General features: G+C 41.1%; 1 protein-coding gene across 5 annotated transcripts in view; it reads left to right on the top strand.

Moving 5' to 3' along the window:
* The window catches only part of DAAM1 (dishevelled associated activator of morphogenesis 1), a 179,497-nt gene extending 161,234 nt beyond the window's left edge, over positions 1-18,263 (top strand). For 3 of the 5 annotated variants that reach the window (XM_065900342.1, XM_065900333.1, XM_065900360.1), the window contains 4 exons: positions 1,119-1,179; positions 11,388-11,519; positions 14,408-14,578; positions 15,572-15,781. In XM_065900342.1, coding sequence (XP_065756414.1) covers positions 1,119-1,179; positions 11,388-11,519; positions 14,408-14,578; positions 15,572-15,781 — 574 coding nt within the window. Of the gene's footprint in view, positions 1-1,118; positions 1,180-11,387; positions 11,520-14,407; positions 14,579-15,571; positions 15,782-16,727 lie in introns of those variants that run through there. The other 2 variants (XM_065900351.1, XM_065900368.1) reach the window with 2 other exon arrangements.
* The last annotated feature ends 1,968 nt before the right edge of the window (positions 18,264-20,231 follow it).

The following is a 20,231-nucleotide window of genomic DNA, read 5'->3' as shown; positions in this document are numbered from 1 at the left end:
CCCCGCCTTTTTAAAATTTTTTTTTTTTTTTTCACTGCATTGGGTCTTGGTTGTCCCGCACGGGCTTTCTCTAGTTGTGGCAATGGGGGAATACCCTTCGTTGTGGTGCATGGGCTTCTCATTGCGGTGGCGGAGCACGGGCTCCAGGCGCGTGGGCTCAGTAGTTGTGGCTTGCGGGCTTCTAGAGCACAGGCTCAGTAGTTGTGGCGCACGGGCTTAGTTGCTCCGCGGCATGTGGGATCTTCCCAGACCAGGGCTCGAACCCGTGTCCCCTGCATTGGCAGGCGGATTCTTAACCACTGTGCCACCAGGGTAATACCCCACTCCCCTTTTTTTAAAAACATATTTAAACTGCATCTTTTTGCAGTGATTTTTAAAAAGCCTGATGAGCAGGCTAATTTTTTCCCTCTGTAGAGTTTGGTAGAAGTGTACCATGTAAGACATGAAATTAAAATGTTGAAATAAATGAAGTGTCAATGAATTTGTTTACATGTGAATTCTCTGTGAGAATTAAGTTGTAATCTCTCATGTTTAAAAGCTGTCAAATAAAAAGCATTATGGGAGAAGCCCAGGAAACTTTCTGTTTAAAAAAAAAAAAAGGTCAATGAAAATGAAAACTAATTAGTAAAACTTTAAGAAAAATCATTGTTGATTGAAATTTAGGCCATCACCTTGTAATATTCATACTACCAGAGCATTCATGAAAAGCAATATAATAATAATGAAGAGCACAACACACATGATTGTGGATCAACGTTTCTTTTCCTTGTCCAAAGGGAGACACACATGGCAAGAAATTTATTTCCACATACAGTAATTTGCTTAAGTGAGATTTTTGTGAGATTGAAACATGACATATTTCTATTCTGCCCTTTTTAACCTATAAATATTATACCTGCTGGCTGTGGAAAACAAAAAAAAACCATAATTCCATACCTAAATTTCATAAGTTTAAAATGTTGCTGTCTTTCTGTGCGATCTGAACACTGAAGGGAATTTTAAACATTTAAAATGAAGTAGTGTGGACTTCCAAGCATGAAATATTTAAACTCATCATATATTTAATACAATAAGTGTAAGTCCCATGTTGGTTACTAAAATGTTGCCATTTACAACAGCATGACTGAGCTGGACAAAGAAATAAGCACCTTGAGAAGTGGCCTGAAAGCAGTAGAGACGGTGAGTATGTTTCTCGTTCTAATTCCCAGTCCCTTCACTCTCTCTGGTGCTGGTGATGGTATCCAGCAGAGGAGTTGCTGGTTGCCTTGGCATGCAGGATAAACATTTATTGTTTAAAAAAAAGAAAAAAAAATGCAACAACGAAGAAGCAAAGGCAGGCTGTGTTTAGTCTGGTGATGCAGTGGCAGGCGGCAGGATGTCATGGGGGCATCACGGGAACAGGAACTGGGAAATTGGACCCAGCGTTCCACCACTTTCCTACCTGTGAGGCAGGACTCATGAAAGTGGATTGGCTAGAGGGTCTTCAAGGTCTTCTCAGTGTTTCTGTTTATAAATGAGGTTTACTCTCAGAGCAATGGAACTTCTCTGTTGTCTTTGAGCCGGTCCCTTGGGGAGTATTTTTTGAGCTCTTTGGGGGTACAGTCCATTCTCAAGGTGAGGGGATCACGATGACTCAGAATCCTTACCCTCCAGGTGTTACAGTGGCCAGGAGCAGTCAGTCCAGTTCACCTCCTAAGTGATGACAAAGGTGCCTTGAGGAGGATCGGGGATTTAAGTTAGCCCGAGGCTTCGGGAATGGCTGGCGTGTGTGAGAGGAAGCTTCTCCTCTGGACGAGATGAACTTTGAGCTGTGGCTTAGAAGGAGGGTAGGGTGAACTTAAGTACAGAGGAGGGAGGCTGTCTCAGTTATACGAGATGACCTGGGCCCGGGCTCCATGGAAGGAAAGCAGGTCAGGGTGCCGGAGGCAGTGGAGCCGGTGGAACTAACCCAGACTGTGAGGGCGCAGTGCCCCGTGGGTACTGCACGAGGGCTGCTGACACGGCGGGGGCGGGTCAGGGTGAGAAGCCTCGCGTGGGAGAGCAGAGCTCTGGCCTGGCACTCGGTGAAGGAGGCTGGTCTGCAGGCAGCTCGGGAAGGTGCCCCACAGATCATTTATTAGTAACGCCAGGAGGACCCTCCTCCTTTTTAAAAAATAAATTTATCTATTTTTTATTTTGTCTGCACTGGGTCTTCGTTGCCGCTTGCCGGCTTTCTCTAGTTGAGGCGTGCAGGCTTCTCAGCGCGGTGGCTTCTCGTTGCGGAGCACGGGCTCTAAGTGCATGGGCTTCAGTAGTTGCGGCACCCGGGCTTCAGTGGTTGCGGCACGCGGGCTTCAGTAGTTGTGGCTCGTGGGCTTAGCTGCTCCACGACATGTGGGATCTTCCTGGACCAGGGCTCGAACCCGTGTCCCCTGCATTGGCAGGTGGATTCTTAACCACTGCGCCGCCAGGGAGGTCCCACCTCCTCCTTCTTATAATCATAAAACTGTGCCATAGAAAGTAGTTGACCTCATTAAAGAAACAGCTCTAATAAAAATTAGAGTCACAGTGTCTAACCTTTTCTATTTTTAATAAATTAAGGAGCATGTAAGGTTTTCTTTTTTTCCTTATTTTGGGGGAGGGGGTAGGGGTGGGTCGCTGTTTAAAAAGAGCAGTAGATACTCTTTTTTCCAGCCCCTGTGGGCTGAGAGACTGTGAGTGCGCGTGGAGGACAGTCCTCGGCTTTCAGAGGCCAAACTGGATAAGGGCAGTTTGGGACAAGGCTTGTGTTACAGTCTTCACTCTGCGGCCATTTCCTCCCAGTGGAAAGCTTTCTTGAGACTAGCATAGCAGTGACTGACAGCCCTAAAGCCTGACAATGGAGGCTCTGACCCCTGCATGTGAGCTAGTTCAGAGCAAGGCATGAGAGAGGGGTCCCAAGGAAGTTATGTGTTTGGGGGGTTTATTAAATGTTGTTTTGCTGAAATCTCTCTAGCCCCTGGGTCATGTACAATGTAACACACTCTTCACAGAAAAGGGGCTACAGAGGCCTCCCCCTTCTTCTGGAAGCTTAAATGTTAAGAGGAAGTAAATATTGGGAGGCAGACTTTAATCCGTCGAAACATTCATGTGTCCCAGTTGTTCTTTTCACAAATTGATTACATTGCTTGAAGGTATCAAAGACAGAATTCTTATGGAATTATACATTCATGAAACACTTTAAAATTGCTTTCACATCTCTGCACCTCACACACATACATACACTCCATTTCCAGGTCAAAGAACTAGGATTGTGGCAATTTCTTTTAATCAGAGCAAGTTTCATGATTTATAAGGGTTTCTGCTTCTTTTCTTGCATTTGATTCCCATGATGATGTGTATATTACCCTCCTTTATTTATTTTTAAACATCTTTATTGGACTATAATTGCTTTACAATGGTGTGTTAGTTTCTGCTTTATAAAAAAGTGAATCAGTTATACATATACAAATGTTCCCATATCTCTTCCCTCTTGCATCTCCCTCCCTCCCACCCTCCCTATCCCACCCCTCTAGGTGGTCACAGAGCACCAAGCTGATCACCCTGTGCTATGCGGCAGCTTCCCACTAGCTATCGATTTTACGTTTGGTAGTGTATATATGTCCATGCCACTCTCTCACTTTGTCACACCTTACCCTTCCCCCTCCCCATATCCTTAAGTCCATTCTCTAGTAAGTCTGTGTCTTTATTCCCGTCTTGCCCCTAGGCTCTTCATGACTTTTTTTTTTTCCTTAGATTCCATATATATGCGTTAGCACACGGTATTTGTTTTTCTCTTTCTGACTTACTTCACTCTGTATGACAGACTCTAGGTCCATCCACCTCACTACAAATAACTCAATTTCGTTGCTTTTTATAGCTGAGGATTATTCCATTGTATATGTGTGCCACATCTTCTTTACCCATTCATCTGTTCATGGACACTTAGGTTGCTTCCATGTCCTCGCTATTGTAAACAGAGCTTTAATGAACATTTCAGTACATGACTCTTTTTGAATTATGGTTTTCTCACGGTATACGCCCAGTAGTGGGATTGCTGGCTCTTATGGTCATTCTATTTTTAGTTTTTTAAGGAACCTCCATACTGTTCTCCATAGTGGCTGTATCAATTTACATTCCCACCAACAGTGCAAGAGTGTTGCCTTTTCTCCACACCCTCTCCAGCATTTACTGTTTGTAGATTTTTTGAAGATGGCCATTCTGCCCGGTGTGAGATGATATCTCATTGTAGTTTTGATTTGCATTTCTCTAATGATTAATGATGAGCATTCTTTCATGTGTTTGCTAGCAATCTGTATATCTTCTTTGGAGAAATGTCTATTTAGGTCTTCTGCCCATTTTTGGATTGGGTTGTTTTTTTGATATTGAGCTGCATGAGCTGCTTGTAAATTTTGGAGATTGATCCTTTGTCAGTTGCTTCATTTGCAAATATTTTCTCCCATTCTGAGGGTTGTCTTTTCATCTTGCTGATGGTTTCCTTTGCTGTGCAAAAGCTTTTAAGTTTCATGAGGTCCCATTTGTTTATTTTTGTTTTTATTTCCATTTCTCTAGGAAGTGGATCAAAAAGGATCTTGCTGCGATTTATGTCATAGAGTGTTCTGCCTATGTTTTCCTCTGAGAGTTTGATAGTTTCTGGCCTTACATTTAGGTCTTTAATCCATTTTGAGTTTATTTTTGTTTATGGTGTTAGGGAGTGATCTAATTTCATACTTTTACATGTACCTGTCCAGATTTCCCAGCACCACTTATTGAAGAGGCTGTCCTTTCTCCACTGTACATTCCTGCCTCCTTTATCAAAGATAAGGTGACCATATGTGTGTGGGTTTATCTCTGGGCTTTCTATCCTGTTCCATTTATCTATATTTCTGTTTTTGTGCCAGTACCATACTGTCTTCATTACTGTAGCTTTGTAGTATAGTCTGAAGTCGGGGTGCCTGATTCCTCCAGCTCCGTTTTTCATTCTCAAGATTGCTTTGGCTATTCGGGGCCTTTTGTGTTTCCATGCAAATTGTGCAATTTTTTGTTCTAGTTCTGTGAACAATGCCAGTGGTAGTAGTTTGATAGGATTGCATTGAACCTGTAGATTGCTTTGGATAGTAGAGTCATTTTCACAATGTTGATTCTTCCAATCCAAGAACATGGTATATCTCTCCATCTATTTGTATCATCTTTAATTTCTTTCATCAGTGTCTTATAATTTGCTGCAAACAGGTCTTTTGTCTCCTTAGGTAGGTTTATTCCTAGATATTTTATTCTTTTTGTTGCAATCGTAAATGGGAGTGTTTTCTTAATTTCACTTTCAGATTTTTCATCATTAGTGTATAGGAATGCTAGAGATTTCTGTGCATTAATTTTGTATCCTGCTACTCTACCAAATTCATTAATGAGCTCTAGTAGTTTTCTGGTAGCATCTTTAGGATTCCCTATGTATAGTATCATGTCATCTGCAAACAGTGACAGCTTTACTTCTTCTTTTCTGATTTGGATTACTTTTATTTCTTTTTCTTCTCTGACTGCTGTGGCTAAAACTTCCAAAACAATGTTGAATAAGAGTGGTGAGAGTGGGCAACCTTGTCTTGTTCCTGATCTTAGTGGAAATGGTTTCAGTTTTTCACCATTGAGGATGATGTTGGCTGTGGGTTTGTCATATATGCCCTTTATTATGTTGAAGAAAGTTCCCTCTATGTCTACTTTCTGCAGGGTTTTTATCATAAATGGGTGTTGAATTTTGTCGAAAGCTTTCTCTGAATCGATGGAGATGATCATATGGTTTTTATTCTTCAATTTGTTACTATGGTGTATCACATTGATTGTTTTGTGTATATTGAAGAATCCTTGCATTCCTGGGATAAACCCCACTTGATCATGGTGTACGATCCTTTTACTGTGCTGTTGGATTCTGTTTGCTAGTATTTTGTTGAGGATTTTTGCATCTATGTTCATCAGTGATATTGGCCTGTAGTTTTCTTTTTTGTGACATTTTTCTCTGGTTTTGGTATCCTGGTGATGGTGACCTCGTAGAATGAGTTTGGGAGTGTTCCTCCCTCTGCTATATTTTGAAGAGTTTGAGGAGGATAGGTGTTAGCTCCTCTCTAAATGTTTGATAGCATTCACCTCTGAAGCCATCTGGTCCTGGGCTTTTGTTTGTTGGAAGATATTTAATCACAGTTGTAATTTCAGTGCTTGTGATTGGTCTGTTCATATTTTCTATTTCTTCCTGGTTCAGTCTCGGAAGGTTGTGCTTTTCTAAGAACTTGTCCATTTCTTCCAGTTGTCGATTTCTTCTTCTTTATTGGCATAGAGTTGCTTGTAGTAATCTCTCATGATCTTTTGTATTTCTGCAGGGTCAGTTGTTACTTCTCCTTTTTCATTTCTAATTCCATTGATTTGAGTCTTCTCCCTTTTTTTCTTGATGAGTCTGGCTAATGGTTTATCAATTTTGTTTATCTTCTCAAAGAACCAGCTTTTAGTTTTATTGATCTTTGCTATCGTTTCTTTCATTTCTATTTCATTTATTTCTGATCTGATTTTTATGATTTCTTTCGTCCTGCTAACTTCGGTGTTCTTTTGTTCTTCCTTCTCTAATTGCTTTAGGTGTAAGTTTAGGTTGTTTATTTGAGACGTTTCTTAAGGTAGGATAGTATTGCTATAAACTTCCCTCTTAGAACTGCTTTTGCTGCATCCCATAGGTTTTGGGTCATCGTGTTTTCATTGTCATTTGTTTCTAGGTATTTTTTGATTTCCTCTTTGATTTCTTCAGTGATCTCTTGGTTACTTAGTGTATTGTTTAGCCTCCATCTGCTTGTATGTTTTACAGATTTTTTTCCTCTAATTGATTGCTAGTCTCATTGCATTGTGGTTGGAATAGATACTTGATATGATTTCAATTTTCTTAAATTTACCAAGGCTTGGTTTGTGACTCAAGTTATGATCTATCCTGGAGAATGTTCCATGAAGACTTGAGAAAAATGTGTATTCTGTTGTTTTTGGATGGAATGTCCTATAAATATCAATTAAGTCCATCTTGTTTAATGTATCATTTAAAGCTTGTGTTTCCTTATTTATTTTCATTTTGGATGATCTGTCCATAAAGTCCCCTACTATGATTGTGTTATTGTCGATTTCCCCTTTTATGGCTGTTAGTATTTGCTTTAGGTATTGAGGTGCTCCTATGTTGGGTGCATAAATATTTACCATTGTTATATCTTCTTGGATTGATCCCTTGATCATCATGTAGTGTCCTTCTTTGTCTCTTGTAAGAGTCTTTATTTTAAAGTCTATTTTGTCTGATAGGAGAATGCTACTCCAGCTTTCTTTTGATTTCCATTTGCATGGAATATCTTTTTCCATCCCCTCACTTTCAGTCTGTATGTGTCCCTAGGTCTGAAGTGGGTCTCTTATAGACAGCATATATACACGTCTTGTTTTTGTATCCATTCAGCCAGTCTATGTCTTTTGGTTGGAGCATTTAATCCATTTACATTTAAGGTAGTTATCGATATGTATGTTCCTATTCCCAGTTTCTTAATTGTTTTGGGTTTGTTATTGTACGTCTTTTCTTTCTCTTGTGTTTCCTGCCTAGAGAATTTCCTTTAGCTTTTGTTGTAAAGCTGGTTTGGTGGTGCTGAATTCTCTCAGCTTTTGTTTTTCTGTAAAGGTTTTAATTTCTCCTTCAAATCTGAATGAGATCCTTGCTGGGTAGAGTAATCTTGGTTGTAGGTTTTTCTCCTTCATCACTTTAAATATGTCCTGCCACTCCCTTCTGGCTTGCAGAGTTTCTGCTGAAAGATCAGCTGTTAAACTTATGGGGATTCCCTTGTGTGTTATTTGTTGTTTCTCCCTTGCTGCTTTTAATATATTTTCTTTGTATTTAATTTTTGATAGTTTGATTAATATGTGTCTTGGCGTGTTTCTCGTTGGATTTATCCTGTATGGGATTCTCTGTGCTTCCTGGACTTGATTAACTATTTCCTTTCCCATATTAGGGAAGTTTTCAACTATAATCTTTTCAAATATTTTCTCAGTCGGTTTCTTTTTCTCTTCTTCTTCTGGGACCCCTATAATTCAAATGTTGGTGCCTTTAATGTTGTCCCAGAGGTCTCTGAGACTGTCCTCAATTCTTTTTGTTCTTTTTTGTTTATTCTGCTGTGCAGTATTTATTTCCACTATTTTATCTTCCAGGTGACTTATCCATTCTTTTGCCTCAGTTATTCTGCTATTGATTCCTTCTAGAGAATTTTTAATTTCACTTATTGTGTTGTTTATCATTGTTTGTTTCCTCTTTAGTTCTTCTAGGTCCTTGTTAAACGTTTCTTGTATTTTCTCCATTCTGTTTCCAAGATTTTGGATCATCTTTACTATCATTACTCTGAATTCTTTTTCAGGTAGGCTGCCTATTTCCTCTTCATTTGTCAGATCTGGTGGGTTTTTATCTTGCTCCTTCATCTGCTGCGTGTTTCTCTGTCTTCTCATTTTGCTTAACTTACTGTGTTTGGGGTCTCCTTTTCGCAGGCTGCAGGTTCGTAGCTCCCGTTGTTTTTGGTGTCTGCCCCTAGTGGCTAAGGTTGATTCAGTGGGTTGTGTAGGTTTCCTGGTGGAGCAGACTAGTGCCTGTGTTCTGGTGGGTGGGGCTGGGTCTTGTCTCTCTGGTGGGCACATCCATGTCTCATGGGGTGTTTGGGGTGTCTGTGGCCTTATTACGATTTTAGGCAGCCTCTCTGCTAATGGATGGCGTCGTGTTCCTTTCTTTCTGGTTGTTTGGCATAGGTTGTCCAGCACTGTAGCTTGCTGGTCGTTGAGTGTAGCTGGGTCTTGGTGTTGAGATGGAGATCTCTGGGAGATTTTCACTGTTTGATATTACATGGAGCTGGGAGATCTCTTGTGGACCAGTGTCCTGACATTGGCTCTCCCACCTTAGAGGCACAGCACTGACTCCTAGATGGAGCACCACGAGCCTTTCATCCACATGGCTCAGAATAAAAGCGAGAAAAAGGGAGGGAAGGAAGGAAGGAAGGAACGAAGGATGGAAGGAAGGGGAAGGAGATAAAATTTATTAAAATAAAAAATAATTAAGAAATAAATTTTAAAACGTTAAAAAAAAATACAGATGGACAGAACACACAAAAAGAGAGAAAGGGAAAATATATATATATATATATCTTTTGCTCCCAAAGTCCACCTCTTCAATTTGGGATGATTCATTTTCTTATTCAGGTATTCCACAGATGCAGGGTACATCAAGTTGATTGTGGAGATTTAATCCACTGCTCCTGAGGCTGCTGGGAGAGATTTCCCTTTCTCTTCTCTGTTCGCACAGCTCCCGGGGTTCAGCTTTGGATTTGGACCCGCCTCTGCATGTAGGTCGCCTGAGGGCGTCTGTTCTTCGCTCAGACAGGATGTGGTTAAAGGAGCCGCTGATTCGGGGGCTCTGGCTCACTCAGGCCGGCGGGGAGGCAAGGGTACGGAGTGCGAGGCGAGCCTGCGGCAGCAGAGGCCAGCATGACTTTGCAGCAGCCTGAGGCGCGCCGTGCGTTCTCCCAGGGAAGTTGTCCCTGGATCACAGGCTCCTGGGAGGGGAGGTGTGGAGAGTCACCTGTGCTCGCACACAGGCTTCTTGGTGGCTGCAGCAGCAGCCTGAGCGTCTCATGCCCGTCTCTGGGGTCTGCGCTGATAGCCGCAGCTCGTGCCTGTCTCTGGAGCTCCTTTAAGCAGCGCTCTTAATCCCCTCTCCTCGCGCACCAGGAAACAAAGAGGCAAGAAAATGTCTCTCGGCTCTTCGGCAGCTCCAGACATTTTCCCGGACTCCCTCCCGGCTAGCCGTGGTGCACTAACCCCTGCAGGCTGTGTTCACACAGCCAACCCCAGTCCTCTCCCTGGGACCCGACCTCCGAAGCCCGAGCCTCAGCTGCCAGCCCCTGCCCGCCCCGGCAGGTGAGCAGACAAGCCTCTCGGGCTGGTGACTGCCGGTCGGCACCAATCCTCTGTGTGGGAATCTCTCCACTGTGCCCTCCGCACCCCTGTTGCTGCGCTCTCCTCCGTGGTCCCGAAGCATCCCCCCTCTGCCACTCGCAGTCTCCACCCGCGAAGGGGCTTCCTAGTGTGTGGAAACCTTTCCTCCTTCACAGCTCCCTCCCACTGGTGCAGGTCCTGTCCCTATTCTTTTGTCTCTCTATTTTCTTTTGCCCTACCCAGGCACATGGGGAATTTCTTGCCTTTTGGGAGGTCTTAGGTCTTCTGCCAGAGTTCAGTAGGTGTTCTATAGGAGCTGTTCCACGTGTAGATGTATTTCTGATGTATTTGTGGGGAGGAAGGTGATCTCTGCGTCTTACTCTTCCGCCATCTTGAAGCTTCCTGCCCTCCTTTTATGAGTGAAGAAACTAAGGCCCAGGCTACTTGCCATGGATAATTACCAAATCAGTGGTAGAACTGAATCAGAACCTCTAGCCTGTGACCTCTACTGTCCTGCTTGTTAGAATCTCTGCCAAAGCAGGTATGGAAGGAAACAGAGATCCAGATTAGGTCAGTAGGTACACAGAATTGTTGTCACTGAGACCCTGGAGTCAGGTAGACGTGAGTTCAAATTTTGATTCTATCACTTATCAGCCACTTGACTTTGAGCAAAGAATTTAATCCCTCTGAACCTCAATTTATGTGTCTGTACAATTGGGATAATAATGCCTCACTTATAGAGGTTTTGTGGGATGAAATAAGAAAATGCATCTGGCAATGGTTGAAATTATTATTGAAATTGATTTGAATAATCTGTGTTCATCACCATGGTAATGGAGAATACGGATGATTAATGAGACACTAATACTCCTACCTGTCTGCTCACAAAATCCAAATGGTATGGATGAGAAGAAAAATGGCCTTATGGTGCCAAACGCTGCAGCTGAAATTCTACTGACCTAGATATCACAGTTCAGGAAATAAGTAGACTTGGCAGAGATGGAGAGAAGGAAAAAATAAAAAGTACCAGAGATCTGAGCACAGAATATCAACAATCAAATTCTCTTGCTTTCAGTCACACACCTTTTGAATCCAGTTTGCTCTCCATTATTTGTTTAACTTGTGTTAATTTTATCCAAATGCTAATCTCCTTACATTCTAAAGCCAGTATACAAAATCACACCAATAAAGTACTCAGATGACTGGTTAAATTGCATTTTGCAACTGTGTGTGGGCACATGGGCTTGGCTCTGTCAGGGTTGGTGGAAGGGCAGGGGGAACTGGACTATCATAAAATGTTTTACACTAGTTTTGATGGGTTTGCCATTCTGACTTACTAAATTTGAGGCATAAGGAAAATGAGACAAAGGGGTGTCTGTGTTTGAAGCCTACATTGACATTATCCATTTCCTGTGTTTAAGGAGCTGGAATATCAGAAGTCTCAGCCTTCACGGCCTGGAGATAAGTTTGTGTCTGTTGTCAGCCAGTTCATCACGGTAGCCAGTTTCAGCTTCTCTGACGTTGAAGATCTTCTAGCAGAAGCTAAAGACCTGGTAAATTTCCCCTTGCGCACTGAGTGTTGCTTGACAGAGCTGGTACTTTCAGATATTATAAGTATACTTTCATTTCTAGGGCTGTGATCAGTTGAAACACATGCTTTCTATCTAACTGGCCTTTAGGTTAGTAAGACCTTGAAGTATCTGAATGGTGTAAAACAAGTAAATACTTTGACAGTTTTAAATATTTTGATAGTTTTTCTCTTGATTGTTATTGTAATTATCTCTGGGAAACAGAAAAGAGTGGATTATGAAAACCAAGGGCAGGATGAAATGTGACATCAAGGTATGACTGAGGCCTTGTGCTTCAGAAACTTGTAAGATTCTCACCTGAGATAGAGACTTAGGAGGGCAGGATATTCCCTCTTTAAATCTCTAGAAGAACTTACTAAATGATAGGCACTTTAATTCAGAGCCTCATCGCAAAAGACTTTTTTTTTTTTTTTTTTGCGGTACGCGGGCCTCTCACTGTTGTGGCCTCTCCCGTTGCGGAGCACAGGCTCCGGACGCGCAGGCTCAGCGGCCATGGCTCACGGGGCCCAGCCGCTCCGCAGCATGTGGGATCTTCCCAGACCGGGGCACGAACCCGTGTCCCCTGCATCGGCAGGCGGACTCTCAACCCCTGCGCCACCAGGGAACCCCAAAAGGCATATTTTTAATAAGACTTTTTTAAAAAATGAATTTTGCTCTTACAAAATCTTGTTTTCCTGTAAGGTAAGAGTTTTCATTGGCAAATACCCAACACCTTAAAATCCCCCTGCCCCATCTCTCTGTCTCTGTCTCTCTCTGGTTATTTCTTCTTCTAAAATTTATACACATTCATAAACATGTGCACATTCTCTTGTCCCCTTCTCATTGTTAACAAATGTCATTAAGCTGCTATCCACCCTACTGAGTTCCTCCACACTGCCCATCTCTCAGTTGTGACAACACTCTTTTGCTTTAACTTGAATCTTTCCTTTGAAACTTGAGTAATGAATCTCATTTTTCTGTGGTCCCCTGTTCAGTTGTAGATATGGATGATTGTATACGTAAGTGTACACACATACTCATTAAAGTTCAGAAGTAGACTATGTTAAGATACACTAGCTAATCTCACCATTGAAACCCCACCTCCAATGTTATTAAATAAATGCAAGACAAGATATGTTTGAACGACTGTTGTTAGAGGTCCAGCCCCTGGTACCCCTGATTGAAATCAGTGAACTGATGTCAGCAGCCTCCCCTGTGATGGCCCCCACCTCAATCTAGGCAATACAGTACCTACTTCATCACGGGCTCAAACATTTTTCTAAGAATCAACTGAATAGTTAATTTTTGATTTATACACACTCTACTTTTTTTTTTTTTTTCAATTTTAGTGTGGGAACTTTAGTCTGGGACTAGTTTTGTTCAGATTTCTAAGACTAAAATATACATGACTTCATCATCACTAGAATTCCTAGATAAAAAGATCATTCAGGATGGCTTTGACGTGCCTGAACTTCAGTGTTTTAGAAACTCAATTGTAGTCTATCTGTTGCTGTTTTGTTCATACCAGAACTTTTAGAAATTAGCTTATAAAACCATGCAGTAACTGAAGCGCTGCATGTGGTGTATGAAGAATGTCGTATTTTTCCCTAAAGAGCTTAGTTTCTAATAAAATATTTCCAAATAAGTAAAAGGTTGAGAACGCCTCGATGAAGAGAAAAATGGTAAAAAAGCATTATTATAAATTTAAAGATATGAAATATAAAAATTGAAAATTGTCTTATTTAAGAATAAATGTTGAAAATATTTCCTTTACAGAGATAGGATTGCCAAAATGTCAGGAAAACTTAACAATATACTAAAGACAAGTAGTACAAGAAAAATAAAAGCAATTAGACCATGAAGTATTTATGCAGTCCTCCCCAACCTAAGAGTTTCAAACTGTGAAGAAAATGAAAGATCTGGAAATTTTTAAGTAGTTGATTAGGCATAGGGAGTAAGAATTTGTTTGACCTTGAAGTTAGAAACACTGTCCGTTGTAGTTTAGATGTAATAGCATTAGATCCTTACAGAAGGAGATACAGTTCTAAAAAACAACTTGACTGGCATTGAACAGTATTTGGATGGTCATAATAATGCTAAGACACTTGAAAGCATACTATCTCGAGTTGTGAAGATAACAACCAGAAGAACTAAAAACAGAAATGTTAAAACTAAAAAGACTGGCTGTGCTATTTTGTTAGCCTGTATATTTTTTAATTTAATTTTTAAAAATTCGCCCTTAATATTTTGCATTTTATCTGTTTTTAAAAGATTTGCCTTGAAAGGGTTCTAAAACAAAGGATTTAGAATAAAATTGTATTCTCAGTTATGAATTTTGAGTTGCCTTAATGATTCCATAATCAGTGAGTGTTTTCTAATTGAGGCCCAGGAAGTACAGTAATACCAATATTATTTATGATTCGTAAAAGCAGCTAAGAAACACTGTATCCTATTTGCTTTTGATACTAACCACATGGCACCAATAAATGATACTAAACTACTTCAAAGAAAAGTTAAAAGTACAAGTTTCCTTACCCCTGCTGAGTTTGCTCTTAGTTTTATATCCTGAGTGCTCTGCCCTGTGATATTCTGCTTTCTTGTTTTTACTACTGTTTAGTTAATAAAGAGTCATAGGATGTAATCCTAGATGTTAAGCTGAAATGAGGTGGACAAGGATAAATGGTTTCACAAGTCGTGGAGTATGACATTTTTTCATTTAGAAGCGATTGATAGACATGTTCAGCAGCCAAAGATAAATCCAGCGAGTTATATTTGACTCAATTTGACCTTTAGCCCCTTGAGAGAGATTGATATTTATGTGATCACGGCATTCTCTTGGAAGGCTGAACTTCTTAAAACCTTCTTTTTTCCAGTTTACTAAAGCAGTGAAACACTTTGGGGAAGAGGCTGGCAAAATACAGCCAGATGAGTTCTTTGGCATTTTTGATCAGTTTCTTCAGGCTGTGTCAGAAGCCAAACAAGAGAATGAAAACATGAGAAAGAAGAAGGAGGAAGAAGAGCGCCGAGCTCGAATGGAGGCTCAGGTAAGTGGGTGGCCAGTTCCACCCCCAGAAAGTTCTGTTGCTGCATCTCCTTGGTGTTTAGGAAGCGCTCTGCCGTGCTGGCAAGAAGGAGGGCATCAATGTCCTATCTAGAAGGCTGCTGGGAGTTTCAATTGGTAGAAAGTTTCTCTTGGGCAATGTGGCAGTCTATATCCAAAGCCTAAAAATATATATCCCCTTCCTTTGATCTGGAGTTCCACTTCTTAGAAATCATTCTAAAGAAGTAATCATACATGTGCACAAAGAGAGCAGCAGTCTTTATGATAAGCCCTAACCTGGAACAACCTACACGTTTACTGACTGGGCATTAGTTCTAAATGATGTAATAGCTACATAGTGGACTGTTTACGCAGTCCTTAAAAGTCATGTCTTTAAAGAATATTTAATGATGTGAGAAAGCTTAGATAACAATGGTTATCTCTTGATAAACAAAAGGGGAAAGCTTATCCTTAATTCTTTAAGGATATCTAAATTTTCTATAATGTGTGTGTATTATTTGGCTCTTAATAATAGTAACTCTTGCATAGCAGGTTCCAGGCGTCCACAGTAGATACAGGCTTAGCCTTTGATGTCAGGAACGTGGCCTAATGAGCATTTGCTTTAGTGTCTCTATACCATCAAAGAAACCAATATTTGGGGTCTATTTAATAGTGATAACTTTCTTATTCCATCATAGAAATATGAGTAGCCTTAATTGCGCTCTTTTTAACTAGAATATCATGGGGTTTACCCAGATTCTAGACGGCAAGAGTCTAATCACAAAGTGGTGGTCAGTTTGTTCATTGTTCCTTGCTTCTCTGATGAGCCCTCATGTCCCAGTCATCCTCTCTCATGACATCCAAGGGGGCTGGCAGCTATCAACAAATGTGGCTCAGTGGACTGAAGCACCGTCGTGTTCCACAGACTTCACCTCCACTCAACACAAAACACAATATTATTTCCACACTTCTCTAAGAGGTCACTTTCCATTTGCAGCTCAAGGAACAACGTGAGAGGGAACGGAAAATGAGGAAAGCAAAAGAGAACAGTGAAGAAGGCGGAGAGTTTGATGACCTGGTTTCCGCTTTGCGCTCAGGAGAAGTGTTTGACAAAGACCTTTCTAAACTGAAACGGAATCGCAAGCGCATTACCAACCAGATGACGGACAGCAGCCGGGAGAGACCGGTCACAAAACTTAATTTCTAATTTTCCTTGAATACTTTTTTAGAAAGCTCATTAGCGGCCCTTTGAAGTGACTAGAACTTTTCATTACACTGCCTTGCAACCCAAACAGTGGCAATTTCTCCTTTCATCTGCGAGTGAATGCGTGAATGTGTGTGTATGTACATGTATGTGTGTGTATATATGAAGAAATGTATATAGAAATCTGAGAGTTGTCTGGAGACCTGTATGTTTGGTTAAAAAAAAAAAATCTATGTTTATGTATGTGCTCAGAACCCATTTGTGGATATGCATTCATATCGAGTGTGGCTCATCTTCTTCCCCCGAACACCATGACTGTTCAGAAGCACAAAACTATCTCCTCAAAGAGAGACAGAGACATTCCCTAGAGTAAAAAGAAAAAGAATAAAGCTTGAGAAATATTTTATGGTTTCCAAGCTTGATATACTTTGAAATTATTTTCACTGGTGAAACTGGTGTTGGAAAAATATAGATTAAAATGGTTTTTGATAGTTGACAGTATGAGGCTGGTGCATCGCATCGGTAGTTGATAGGACCAGCTTAGAATGTCTGACATTGATGTGGGGATGCAGTCTGTAAATGTTTACTGAGAACATCTGGCACAAAATCTGAATTATGTAGAATGTCAATCAGAGTTCTTTTATATGTTTAAAACTTGGACATCAATTTTTTCCCCCCTAATTTCATCGAGTTCTCTGCCAAGCACTCTTGATGATTTCTTTACATTGCTTTTGGAAAGAACACTATCTAAATGCAATCCATGCTCTTGTTAAAGAACAAAATTACCATAATGTGCTTGTTTTCCTAACAATATAGACCTATAAACTTTAAAAATAAAATTTCCCACCCAAGACTTACAAGGAGGAATTCTCTGAAAGGATAAAAATTATTTTTAAAAAAATTTTATGGGGTGCATTTTTTTTTTTTTTTGGTATTTTCTGTTTTGTAGGACAAGCTGCATCTTCTGTAAATATAGGTCTGGACTAAAGGACATTTAGTGAATGCACAAAATGTCAACACCACCAACAGAGATGCCAAGAGCTATTTATCTCTAAGTATGTTTGATGTGATTTGCTGTTTATATGTTGTCATTTTAAGTTGTGTGTCAGTAACGCTACCTGTAAAATTTCAGTCCAAAAGATAAAGCTCTCAGGGAGAAATGAATAAAAACAATGAACATTAGAAAATAAAATATAGATGCTTACCATTAACCTACCAACTCTTAATATCCTTAAATTATATGATATATAAAGAGGACTGTTACTTTTTTTTTTTGCTTTGCTTTATTTATTAGTAGTGGGGGAGGGGAGCTAAGGTTCTCTGTTTTCTTTCCATCAATCCTGTTGTGGTTGGGTTTCCTGTGGAGAGAGTAGTTTGTCCTATTGCACTAGAACATTATTTACTCACTAAATTGAGTTTTTCAGTCAATTAACGAATATTTATTGAAACACCTACTATGTGCCAGGCATAGTAGGGCTACAGTGGTAAGCAAGACAGAGCCCCTGCCCCCAAGGAGCTTATGCTCTAATGGGGACAGTTAAGGGGCAAACAGAATACCGATGCGTGCGCTGTACAGGAATCGTGCTATTTAAAAATAATTTGTATAAACTATAATGCCTAGCGCAGATGGCAAGGTCTCTGCGCTACATGAAAGCTGTGAAATAGCGCTCTAAGAGTTGGCAAGAGCCGTGGTTTTACGTTTTTCCCCCCTCACTGCAAACTTAGCAACTTTCTACACATTATATGGATGACTCTAGCAAATAAAACAGTCACAAATACACAGCAGACATCACGCTCCCCCAGCTCCTATGTACCAAGGTCTGCAAGTACACCACATTAAAGGTGCAGACGAGACTTTGCTCAAAAAAGCTTGGAGGTGAGAAGGAGTGGGATGTGCTATGTCTGTTCCTTAACTAAAGTGCCTCTATATATATTCTTTTCTATTTAGAGCAGGAGAAATTTGATCTGGCTCAAGTTTGGAACTGTCTTTTGAAAATGGCTTTGTTTTACAGATTAAGGAATGGACAAGTGGAGGGAGAGTCACATAAAGGAGCAAGTTTGTGTAGCATGTTCCTCTCGCCCTTTTTCATCATCCTCATTTTGATATGGCCATCCTGGTAGGCCTTCTTTGCCATTTCCATTTTTCGTTTCTTTCCCCAAAAGCTGTGTGCAGGTAATTCCATGTGCCATTGTTGATTAAAAAAAACCTACTTTTTAGATTGGTGCTGGTGTAAGTAGCCACTTTTTCCTCTCTTGGGTGTGTATTTTAAAAGTTTTTTGTTTGTTTTTTTAAATTAATGCCAAAAAGAAAAAGCATTATAATTTGTAAACTTAATTGTATGTCTTGTATCTTATTAGCTTAGTAGTTGGAATCACTTAGTCTTTAGGCGCGAGACTGTTGTTATAGTACCAAGAAAAAATGTTGTGTTATGAGACTGTAAATTTTTTTTAAATAGCAACATGCAATAAAGAGATGAATTCATTAGGTGTTATGTATATGCTTTCTATGAGTTATTAAAACAGCATTATCAAACTTCTTTGCACTTTCCACCATTAAATTGAAATATTTCAAGTTGTTTACTAAATTAGAAATGATACATTTTTTAAACCTGTACATACTGGGCCTAGAGAAGTATAGTTTTCTGCTATGGCAGTGTTCAGGATGTCCACAGACTACCATATACTACCTCCTTCTGTAACATGTTTTTGGTATAACTCTGTATGTGTTGAACAGTTTCATGGTGGAGCTACTGGTGAAATTATTCAACTGGGGATATAGAAAAGGGTCTCTAATCTCTACAGTCAAAATCTTTTTCATTTTGAAGCATTTCCTTTTAAAAAATTAATTTATGATATAGGTTAGTATGGGAAGCATCACCATATGGAAGAAGGAGTGCATATTCTGTTCTCTGAAAATTGGGACTCTCTCTCAGCCCCACATCACTTCGGTTTCCTGGCCATCCTCTCTACCCAATTCGAAGTCAAGCTGAAAACAAATTATCCTAGTGGTTGCTAGAGAATCCAAGCACTTCTGATCTTGAGAGTGGACTCATAATGTTCTTATAATTGCTAACATCTTGGTTTTTTCTACCTAGTCCCTGGATACTGCATAGTATCCAAAGACTACTTTGTTCTTTTACACTGGCATCCAGACAGGAGAGATCCTGCTGCATGGTCAGCAAATTTTATATTCCTCCCTACGATCATGGGGACCTACATACAGAACCATCTAGACCCTTAGCAGCCCTTGGTGTATTGATAGAAACAGGGAAAAACCTGAAACTTGCAGATCATTGTGCTTATTTGTATGTCTTCAGTTTTCCCCAGAAAATCATCACTGGGGAAAATGTGCTTCTGTCGGGCAGTGAAGCTGTTCAAACCCTCCAGGATTCTGCCCCTTTCCTATACTTAACACAGATTGGTCAGGCAAAAGGATAATCTTTAATAAACTAGTTTGGACACAATTCTTTAAAAGGTCAAGTTCTGAAAGGGGGGAATTTTCTGTGACTTTTTTTTAAACAACAAACACCACCTATTCCCTAATCATATAGAAAACCTAAGTTAAGACCCCCCAAGGTTTGGAGGAGCTTCAAGATGGCAGAAGACTAAGACGTGGAGATCACCTTCCTCCCCACAAATACGTCAGAAATACATCTACATGTGGAACAACCCCTAAAGAACACCTACTGAATGCCAGCAGAAGACCTCATACCTCCCCAAAGGCAAGAAACTCCCCACGTACCTGGGTAGGGCAAAAGAAAAAACAGAGACAAAAGAATAGGGACAGGACCTGCACCAGGGGGAGAGAGCTGTGAAGGAGGAAAAGTTTCCACACACTAGGAAGCCCCTTCGTGGGTGGAGACTGCGGGTGGCGGAGGGGGGAAGCTTCAGAGCCACGGAGGAGAGCGCAGCCACTGGGGTTCAGAGAGTAAAGCAAAGAGATTCCAGCACAGAGGATCAGTGCCGACCGGCACTCACCAGCCCAAGAGGCTTGTTTGCTCACCCAACAGGGCGGGCAGGGGCTGGGAGCTGAGGCTCGGGCTTCAGAGGTCAGATCCCAGGGAGAGGACTGGGGTTGGCTGCATGAACACAGCCTGCAGGGGGTTAGTGCGCCACGGCTAGCCGGGAGGGAGTCCGGGGAAAAGTCTGGAGCTGCCGAAGAGGCAAGAGACTTTTTCTTGCCTCTTGGTTTCCTGGTGCACGAGGAGAAGGGATTAAGAGCACTGCTTAAAGGAGCTCCAGAGACGGGCGCAAGCTGCGGCTATCAGCGCAGACCCCAGAGACGCTGCCGCCACCAAGAAGCCTGTGTGCGAGCACAGGTCACTATCCACACACCCCTTCCAGGGAGCCTGTGCAGCCCGCCACTGCCAGGGTCCCATGATCAGGGACAACTTCCCCGGGAGAACGCACGGCACACCTCAGGCTGGTGAAACGTCACGCTGGCCTCTGCCGC

Source organism: Phocoena phocoena, chromosome 2 (genome assembly GCF_963924675.1).
Source record: "Phocoena phocoena chromosome 2, mPhoPho1.1, whole genome shotgun sequence".
Classification (NCBI taxonomy): domain Eukaryota; kingdom Metazoa; phylum Chordata; class Mammalia; order Artiodactyla; family Phocoenidae; genus Phocoena; species Phocoena phocoena.
The sequence above is the reverse complement of the archived record's forward strand: the minus strand, read 5'-3'. Positions and strand labels throughout refer to the sequence as shown.